The following is a 10,888-nucleotide window of genomic DNA, read 5'->3' as shown; positions in this document are numbered from 1 at the left end:
ATTATACATATAATTATGAATTATGAATACATATTGGGTTTATTTATCTTTTTAAGGAGGTTTCAATTTCTAAATTAAAAAATTAGGATAGTATTGCAATGTGAATTAATGTAAAAAATTTACATGGAAAATTAAATTATAATGGTGAGTTAAACAAATACCAAGTATGAAATTATTTTAGAAAATATCTGACCAAAATATGTGGAAGCCTGGAGGACACAGAAGACTTCATATTGTGGAGGCAGATAAAACTTCACATAAGTTATAGCATTTCAAATGGGCCTAAGGGAGAAGAGAAGTTTGAGAGGCAGGAAAGAGGAGAATGGCATTTCAAGAGGAAGCCCAGAGCAGTGAAGGTGTTTGCATACTTGGAATGTGTAAGGCAGTGTCTTAGTGATCTAGTGCTGCTGTAACAGTAATACCACAAGTGGATGGCTTTAACAAACTGAAGTTTATTCTCTCACAGTCTAGGAGACTAGAAGTCCAAACTCGGGGTACTGAATATGGGGAAAGGTCCTTTTCTCTTTTCAGCATCTGTGGGTGGGTTAATGTGCTGGACTGCAAGGTCAGTTTGAGCCACAAGGTTGGTGGTTCAAGCTCACCAGTGGCTCCTTGGAAACTCTATAAGGGTTGCTATGGGTCAGAACTGACTTAATGACACTTAACAATAACAACAACAACAGGCCCAGCATTCGTTGAAGATCCCTATGTGTCTGAACATAAAATGTTGCCTGGATCTAGGAGCTTCACAGTGCAGGGACCCCGAGTCCAAAGGGCACACTTCACTCCTGGCTCTTCTTTCTTGGTGGTAGTGGATCTCTCTTTTTTCTGCTCACATCTCTCTCCTTTTATCTTTTACACAATAGAAGGTGTTGCATGCCATACACTTGAGAATCTCCAGTACATCAGATCAGGGTTGTGGTGAGTGTATCCAGAGGTAGTAGTTGCCAGATGACTTTAGAGGAATTCTGGGTCTGCTCTAGAGCTCAGTTTCCAAATATGCAAGTTGGAAGTGAGGTATAAAATAACCTCTAAGGTTTTATCCATTTCTGAAAATGAATGGGTCCACTGTAGAATAATAAAGGCCATACTTCATGTAATCAATACTCTGCACATTAAAGCGCTCAATAACTGTTAATTGCCATTGCCATTGATAAGGTAGTGAATAACTACAATGCTCTTATCCTTGGAAACTACAAATAGGAAGCTCCCTTTACTTGCTTTATTAAGTGGTTACTTGGACTATGTTTGTAGCTTGGGGACTGGGGTGGGTGTGAAATTTCTTTAATAAGTTGAATGATCTACCTTCATATCATACCTCATCAGGGTTAGTGCCCTAAGGAGTTTGGTTTACTGCAAATGTTGCTGAGAGCATTATACACTACTGGAGAGAGGGTAGACACATGTTATCTTGGGTGATGAGGAGGGCAATATACAAGAAGAGGAGGGAGGTTTTCAGAAGACTTATGAAGACTGGTGAAGACATGGAGTTATGCAAAAGTTAAAGGGGACAGAGGTAAATAGTGTCATATGCACAACTCTGGAACAACAGTGTTCTGTGGGTAGATACATGGACAGATACACAGGCTGAATGGGTATGGGAGGGACAGTGGACGTATACCACAAATATATTAGGGTTTGAAAGAGGTATTTGTACATGGGTATATACCTTTGCTGCAAGCATGCCTATGAATGTAGTGAGGCATACTTTTTAGATACTATCAAACATTTTAAGGCAATGAGCTCTTGGCATTAGGGGCTCAGGATCATACTCTCAGGGAATATCATGATCAATTGGCATAACAGAATCCACAAAGTCTGCATCTTATTTTTGGTGAGTATCAACTGGGATCTTAAATACTCATGAGCAGCCATCTAAGGTGCAGCTATCTCTCCATGTGCAGAAGAAAGAAGAGTGATGAAGATTAGCGATGTTTGGAATCAACTAGTCCAATGGATCAATGGAGCAGGTGAGCATCAGTCACTTTGACTCTGAGATCAGAAGAACTAGATGGTGCCCAGCTACCACTACCTACTGTCCTGAAAGGGCTCACATTTGAAGGTCTTGGATAGAGTGGGAGAAAATGTGGAACAAAAGTCAAAAATACAAAAAAGACCGGCATTACTAGTTGTAGAAAGAATGAAGGAACCTAAGACTATGGCCCTCGAACACCCTTTAGGTCAGGAATGAAATTCACCTTTGTAGCCCATCTTTCAGTCAAGCAGTCTGTAGGTATATAGCGGGGATAACAAAACTAGTAAGGTATACACATCATGAAACAGTCAATCATTGATAATCAAAAGGGCAACATTTGCCGAAGGACAAAGTTGAGATGAGATAGGAAGGAGGGTGGAATAGAAATAAAAATCTAATGAGGAAGTAAGATAACTATTGTTGAATGAGGGGATTGTAATCATTGAGATGAAGCAAAGTATATGATCTGTTGACTATGACACTGATACTCTTCTCTGTAAACATTCACTCACTTCACAATAAAAGGTTAAAAAGTAAAGTGAATTATGGTTTTGATGGAATTAGCAGACCAGCATGAGGAGAGAAGTAATCCTCAGAGTGTTCTTTTCAGCATGTTCTTTTAAGTTATGTTTTTGTTGTTGTTACTGTTTTTAAGTGCAGGGAGTCGATTCTGATTCATATTGACCCTTTGCACAGCAGAACAAAAAACCTCCCGGTGCTGCGGCCACTGTCAATACACCTCATTGGAGATCTTCCTCTTTTTTGCTGACTCTTCACTTTATATCAAGCAGGATGTCTAGGGGCTGGCCCTCTTAATAATATGACCAAAGGATGAGAGATGAAGGCGCATCATCTTGTCTTCTAAGGAGCTTTCTGGTTGTACTTCTTCCAACACAGACTTGTTTGTTCTTCTGGCATTCCATGGTACTTTTAATACACTTCTCCAGCATTTAAATTCAAATGCATCAATTTTTCTGTGGTCTTCCTTATTCATAACCTAACTTTTACATGCATATGAGGTGATGGAAAATACCATGTCTTGGGCCAGGCATACCTTAATCCTCAAACTGACAGCTTTTCTCTTGAACTCTTTAAAGAGGTCTTGGGTAGCAAATTTGCCTAATGCAATACATTGTTTGATTTCTTGACTGCTGCTTCCATGATGGTTGATAGTGGATCCAAGCAAATTGAAGTCTTTGGCAACTTCAGTCCTTTCTCCATTTATCTTGATGTAATTTATTGGTCCATTATTTCCTTTTTTTTTTCTAAGGATATCACTTCAGATTTCCATATTGGGCCAAGTAGCTGGTATTTGTCCCTCTAGATCTTATACAGATACTTCTTTGTCCCTGCTACTCTCTGCCCAGGCAGACTGACTTGTATGGATTTCCAGACTCAAGTGCCCTCTGGTTTCTGTTTGGTGTGGGCAGTGTGGAGCCCCAACAGGTTTCAGGAGAGAGGTCAGAGAGTGAGTTCAGTGTACATATTCCCTAATGTATCTCCTTTGAGCTCACCTTGAACAGACAATGCCCTTGTATAGACAGTCTAATCTGAGGATGTCCTGTTCCCTGTTGGGACTATGACTAATACAGATGCTGTTTTACAAACTGAGAATGAAGAGGAAACAGCAAGTGAGGCCACATCAACACACTTCTTATTAGGTAGTCCACCCATTATAGCCCTCCAGGCTATCTCCTGTGTGCTCTCTGCCCCCTTACTCCCTTTTCCAGTAATTGACTTCTTTGGGAACTCATGCACCAAACAAGGAATATGGCTGACACCTACTCAGAACTAGGCCAGAAATGGTGAGTTTGTTTCCACAAAACTCTGTCCCATTGTTTTCCTTACTTTTCTAAATATTTTCCTGACTCCCCCTTCTCTTGGTACTATGGGCTGTGAAATCTTCAAAGGCAGAGGTTTTGTTTTGGTCCTCTTTTTGTCTCCTGGAACATGATCTGTCCTAAATAACTGCTTGTATAATGAATACAGGGAAGATGGAATTAAGGACATGTTTTACTTATTAAACCATCTATTTCCAAGCAACGCAGGACACTTCTGATCTACTTCTCTCACTGCTCTGAGAATACTCAGTGTTTTTCTTGTCTCCATGCACAACACTGCTAGCATATCATGACCAGTTCATAGTATGCTGGCAAAAAACAAACAAACAACAACAACAAAATTTATTTGGTTATTTTATAACAGCTTTATTGAAATATAGTTCGCATTCCATGCAATTTATCCATTTAATTACAATTCATTGGTTTTTTGTATGTATAGTTACAGAGTTATACAACACCACTACAGTCAATTTTAGAACATTTTTATTACCCCACAAGAAATCCTGAACCCACTAGTAGATACTTCCTTTCCCCTCTACCTCACATCTCCTGTCAATTGTTAATCTGCTTTCTGTTTCTGTTTCTAAGGATTTGCCCATTCTGAACATTTCATATAAATGGAATCATATGATATATGATTGTTTTTTACTTATTTGTGAGTGTCTTTCACTTTGTATAATGTTTTCAACTTCAGCCATGTTGTAGAATGGCTGAATAATATTCTATTTGTATTTGAGAAACTATGTTTTATTTATCCATTTATCAATTGATGGATATTTAGACTATCTCCACTTTTTAGGTTTTATGAATGCTGGTAAATGTTTAACAACCACCAATCTAGGGGTCCTAATTTATAACATTTGTTGGTTTCCATGGTATTCCCATAATCCCATTATGATTTCAAACTGCCAACATGATGTCATCAAACACAGAGTCAGAAAGAGATGCTAAAATAAACTCCTGTAAGTCCCTATGAGCCTCCAGCACACAGCTGACACTGTTGACTGATGAATCACTTACATGACCAGAGATGTGGCCACATGGAGTGAGGTTTCCACATGCTATTGTTTCAGAATAATAGTAACAATAATAATGAAAGTACTACAACAGATAATATTTATTGAGCATTTTCTAAGTGCCAGGCATGGTGCTAAGCATTCTTAATAACCATTCACGCCCTTAGTAGCCAGCATCTCCAAACTGTCAGAAATTACTCCACTTTTCAGTGTATCTATTTGTAAAATAAGATACAAAATTGTCCCTACCTCATGGATCTTTTAATACCATTTTTCTATGAACTTTTTGAAACCCTTTCTTATTTAAAATGATCGGCACCCAGAAGCAAGTCCTCAGTGCACCTCCTCTGGTTAGCTCTGAGGACATCTTCCAGGGGCAAGGCAGCTCAGAAGTGGGGAGTCTGCCAAATGCAAGCCCCGTAAAGGTCTTTTACTTGCCTCCTCTGCAGCTCTTTTTAAAGACCCTGATCACCAACATTCTTAAGGGCACTTCCAGGTTGTCCTGCTGTCCCAGGGTATAGGATGGTTCTCCATCTGCTTTTGTTTCCCACAGAAGATGGCTCATTCCTCTGGGGTTCAAGAAAGTGTTATCAGCCTGCATCTCTTCTCTGGCAAATAAGAGGTGGCTTTACCACTAGGTTTGGAAAGGCCCAAGGGAAACCTGTTGTTATTCTCAGCCTAACTAGCTGAGACAAGCCAGATCCTGAGCATCCCCAGGTCAGGAGAAAGAAAACCTCCCAAATAGCATAAATCGTTAAACACAAGCCCCAGGTCCCAGAAGGTTGACAGTAAAGGAAGTATGGTGTCCTTGTGGGACCCAGTGAGAGAGGAGCAGGAGATGGCAGATCATTCAGAAGAGGGACAAAACCAAGTATGCAGGACTGGTTGGAAGGAAGCCCCCTGAGACTTTCAAGTCCACTCTGCTGTAGCATCCTTGCAAAACAGGGTCTCCCTAATCCTTGTAACTGTGTTACACCCCATTTCTTCTCCTTCTCTGCAAGCCACGGATTTGGTTAAACTCATGAAGTGTTCACATAGGGAACTTTATTTGCTTATTTCGGGGAAATTCTGTTCCACTAATATTTACTGAACGCCCACAAGGTGCTGGGCAGTGCTAGTGGGCAGTCCCAGGAATCCTGGGAACCAACAATCTGCAGTCACATCCCTGAAAAATAACCTGCCCCTCTCTGAGCATCTTCATTTTCTCAGAGTCTTCTTCTAGGTTCTGATCCCTTGCAAAATATCAGCATTTCCTCATACTTGGGCTCCCACTGGCCTCCTACAGGGCCTCCTTGAGATGAGAAGGATAGGAGGACTGAGGAGGGAAGGAAGGAGGGGGCAGGGACAAGGTGCGTTTCCCCCTTCTAATCGTGTTCCAGTCGAGAGTCTACTGTGTTCCCATACTCCGATTCCGGAGGTAGAGACTTTTCCAAGAACCGCCTGGCGTCTTGGACCATGGACTTTGGGTAGTCTGACTCCCTGGCTTCCTCCCTCTGGGCTCCGTGCCTCACTCAGGGGCGTGTCCTGCCCTCCCTCCCTCCCTCCCTTTCACAGTGGTCCACTCATCCGGTAGCAGCAGCAGCAGCAACAGCAGCAGCAGCCAGAGCCAGAGCAGCGACAGTTCCTTGTTTCCAGAACTGGAGTCTTCAACAACGGCAGCAGCTCTGCTCAGGGGGCACCTGTGCGGAGCAGGATTGGCAGGACGAGGGCGTGGGGATCGTGCCAGCCACTCTCTGAGCCAGAGAAGGAAGGGGGCATCTCTTAGCTGGATTTCACTGCTCAGCATAATTTCCAGCTGGCAAGGGAGATAGCACTGAGCTGGGAATACTGGTGGGAAGACATGTGCATGCCCAGCTAGAGGGCTCTGCGCAGGTAACCGTTAGGCCAAAGTGTGGAGAAGCAGTTACAGCCGTGTCTGGGACCATGGCAAACCCTCACCTGGACTTTGGAGAAGTAGAAAGTTTTCTGGACAGGCATCCAGAGTTGTTGGAAGATTATTTGATGAGGAAGGGGAAGCAGGAGATGGTGGAGAAGTGGCTTCAGAGGCAAAGTCAGGGTCAGGGGGCTTTAGGTTCAAGGCCCGCTCTGGCTGGCACCAGCAGCTTGGCTCAGGGCAGTGTCAGAGGCAGCATTGTTGATAGTGGCGGCACTGGACCAAATTGCACTACCAACAACCAGCCCACTTCTGGTGTTGGGGACTGTGGTGGCGTTCCTCTGAGTCCCAGCTGGGCCAGTGGCAGTGGAGGAGGCGATGGAAACCTGCAGCGGAGAGCTTCACAGAAAGAGCTAAGGAAGAGTTTTGCTCGCTCCAAGGCCATCCATGTGAATAGGACCTACGATGAACAGGTGACCTCCAGGGCCCAAGAGCCCCTGAGCAGTGTGCGGCGGAGGGCACTGCTCCGGAAGGCAAGCTCGCTGCCCCCCACCACTGCCCATATTCTCAGTGCCCTACTGGAATCGAGGGTGAATCTGCCTCAGTATCCCCCCACGGCCATCGATTACAAATGCCATCTCAAAAAACACAATGAGCGTCAGTTTTTCCTGGAACTGGTCAAGGATATCTCCAATGACCTTGATCTCACCAGCTTGAGCTACAAGATCCTCATTTTTGTCTGCCTCATGGTGGACGCTGATCGCTGCTCTCTCTTCCTAGTAGAAGGGGCAGCTGCCGGCAAGAAGAGCTTGGTCTCCAAATTCTTTGATGTGCATGCAGGAACCCCACTACTGCCCTGCAGCAGTACAGAGAATTCAAACGAAGTGCAGGTCCCCTGGGGCAAAGGCATCATTGGCTATGTCGGGGAGCATGGAGAAACTGTCAACATTCCTGATGCCTACCAGGTAGGATTGTCCATTATCCTGTCCTCCCAGGACCACTTTGGCTTGGGGCCAACTCTTCAGTTATCCTTTGGCATCCAAGAGCACAATATTTTCCTTTCCCTAATACACAGTGGCTATGGGAAATTCATATATTATAGGTTCTGTACCCTAATAATACTCATGTTTCTTTGTCAAGATACTTTTCTTTAAGAATGTCAATGTATGGTTTTAGAATGCATTTATAAATTTCTAGAAAAGATGTTTACTCCAGAATTTTGGTATTAAAAGGGAGAAAATAGGCATTTGGTGTTTTTAATACTTTTTTGTGACCACAGTTTGTGATGTATTTATTTTCTTAAATTCAGGGTTGGAAAAGGAAAAAAGTGCCCCGTTACTTCTGGATCACATTATCTAGCTTTTAAGTTGCTTGAGTTTCAAGGCAGGGAAGAAGAGAAAAAGAGGAGGGAACTTAGAGAAGAGTCATTGATTCATATGTGCCTTTTGCATTGCTGAATTTAGAGAAGTTAGACAAATAGAGGGATTAGTTATCTTCAGGTTTATTTAGGAATCAGAATTATTTGTAGTCAGCTTTTGAGAGGACTGAGAAAATAAGTTTTTAGCTTGTGAGACAAACAAAATACTATATTGGTAAGTTCTTTAGCAGCTCCAAAGGCAAACAGTAGGGGAAACATGCCAGTTTCAGGTGGAAAAGAAAACTCAGCATGCATGTCGTGCAGTGTTTCTAAGCCTTTCATTTTCAGTTGGATTTGAACTTGATATTGGATGATGAATCTGAAATCTAGTCAGTTCAGATTTCTTTAGTATTTATTCACTGAAAATGATGAGATTGTGTGTCCTTTGCTGAGACTTCTCCAGTATTCATATGCTGTTGTTGCTGTTAAGTGCCATTGAGTTGCTTCCAACTCATAGTGAACCTTGTATAGGGTTTCTGAGGAGCAGCTGGTGAGCTTGAATCCCAACTTTAAGGTTCAAACCAAATTTGCAGTCCAGCACATTAACCACAGCGCTTGCCTGAAAGTTTTATAGTCATTTGATGAACACTTCTTCCACTTGCCCCACAATGTTCTATGTTTCTCTGAAGTTTGATTGCTGCTGATCAGAATAGCAAAAGTGGGTGTAGGAATACTAAAGGTAAAATTATCTTTATTTCATTTCTACATTGAACATTTACTAACTACCAAGTGTCATATTTTCATGAGATGTCTACCAACATAACTATTTACTACTGATGATACCTGTGAAAATATCCCTTTAATTAACCTTTTGCAATCAGTTTGAGCTCTGTGGTATTGTAGGATAAACACTGGACTGCTAACCACAAAGTCAGCAGTTCAAGCTCACTAGCTGTTCTGTGGAGGAAGATGAAACTTTCTGCTCCCTTAAAGATTTACAGCCTTGGAAACCCTCTGTAGGATTGGTATGAGTCAATCAACTCAATGGCACCTAACAATTCAACAAAAACAACTTTTCGTTGGTTGCATTATTTATTATATCGTATTTAAGACTTTGATAGATTTAGGACAAACAAGTAATCAATTCTCTTCAACAAATGTATTTCTCTACAATCTTATAAAGCCATAGGAAGAAATAAAAACATTTAATTATTTACTTTCTGAACATTCTGTGTAAGAAAAAAAAAAGATGAGCAATCACTAAACCTTTCTTTCCCCTTCTTTTCCTGCATCCTTATTATGTGTTTGAGCTAAAACAAAACAGAAACCCTTTTCTAGTTGGATGATACTTGTTATAGACTGAAATTGTAGTCTTCGCTATTGCCTTTATTTTTTTATTGTTCTTTTTCAGCGCTTAACTTTTGTTTAATACTATTCATGTACTGTCCTTTCTTCGAGAGCATAATTCCTGAATTCTTCAGCAGTTAATGTTACTTTCTGCTATGGTTGTGACTGTAGTTTTTATCAGAAGCATAGAAAACCCAGATTTCAGCAGCTGATACTTCCTCTGGGCCCTCCCATCACACTGCTGATACTTAGCAAAACTGCTTTTTAAAAATTGGAAGCTGACAAATGGTCGGGTTTGTTTTCCTCCATTCTCCCAACCCCCAGGGTGGAGTCCTGGTGTGGTGATGTATGATCAGCATTGTACTGCTAACCACAAAGTTGGTGTTTCAAACCCACCAGCTATTCCTTGGAAACCCTATACAGGGTCACTATGAGTCAGAACAACTCCACGACATCTAACAACACCACCCCTTCAGGGTAATATTGATGGCTATTTAGAAGAGGTTGCTAGGAGGACTAGAAAAAGGCAGTTAGGGAAAGGATGTTATATGTGGGAGCTTCAAAAAGTTTGTGGAAAAATTGCATTATCTTTCAATTCTATTTTTCCCATGAACTTTTTGAAGTTTCCTTATACAGTTTGGGAGCTTAAGATCTTGGCTTACCTTTTGCCTTTATTTGAACTATCATTAGCCACTTCTTTAATTTTTTGTATATTTAATTTTGTATGCTTTTCTTCATTTTATGTTCTCTATTCTTCCTTGATAAAGCTATTTTTCCTGTATCATTATTATCCACATTCACCATGAGTGTATTCCTAATTCTACCCCCAAAGATCTTCTCTAACTTTCCTTGTGTGTTGCTATTCTTGAATTTTAGTGGTCACTCTTACCCTGAAGGGTCATGATGTATCAGGGTGGCTAGACTTGGAATCAGGTTGGCCTGGTTTATTCACTGTGCACAACCTCCTACTACCTGTATGATCTTGGGAATTTCTAGTCTCTTGGAATCTCCTTTCCTCATCCACAAAAATGGGAATAATAACAGCTACCTTGCAAAGATTATTGTTGTGAAAATTAAGTGAGATATTAAAGGTCTAAAACAGTACCTGGCACATTGCAATTATTTGGGAAATGATACCATTGGTATCATTGTTGATGATGATATCTGGTTTGTTAATGATCTTTTTTTTTCTTCTTCTTAAATGTTTTATTGTGAATTATGTGATAGTTTACATGGGAAAACATTAGTTTTACATTCATTCTATTGTATATCGTCTCATTGCCATGGTTACAGTCCCCTCCATGCATCATCAACCAACCAAAGGGTATACCCTGTAATTCTTCCCTGGTACCCCCCAGGTCTTCAGCACACAGTCGCTCTCCCTCTCTGGACCTAAAGTCTCCAGCTGCTCCATTGCTCCACGTCATCATCTCTGTCTCCATTTCAGGCATCACTGCTTCTCTGGGTAGGGTCCCACTC

General features: G+C 41.5%; 1 protein-coding gene and 1 pseudogene across 1 annotated transcript in view; one reads left to right on the top strand and one right to left on the bottom strand.

Annotated features, from left to right (window-relative positions):
- LOC102841233 overlaps positions 1–6,590 on the bottom strand; it is a 19,042-nt pseudogene extending 12,452 nt beyond the window's left edge.
- A 165-nt stretch (positions 6,591–6,755) lies between these two features.
- PDE11A (phosphodiesterase 11A) overlaps positions 6,756–10,888 on the top strand; it is a 747,671-nt gene continuing 743,538 nt past the window's right edge. The window contains exon 1 of the mRNA XM_006866701.1: positions 6,756–7,670. Within this exon, the coding sequence (XP_006866763.1) occupies positions 6,756–7,670 (915 nt within the window). The remainder of the gene's footprint in view (positions 7,671–10,888) is intronic.

The sequence above is a fragment of the Chrysochloris asiatica genome, unplaced genomic scaffold (assembly GCF_000296735.1).
Source record: "Chrysochloris asiatica unplaced genomic scaffold, ChrAsi1.0 scaffold00094, whole genome shotgun sequence".
NCBI classification, from domain to species: Eukaryota; Metazoa; Chordata; class Mammalia; order Afrosoricida; family Chrysochloridae; genus Chrysochloris; species Chrysochloris asiatica.
The sequence above is the reverse complement of the archived record's forward strand: the minus strand, read 5'-3'. Positions and strand labels throughout refer to the sequence as shown.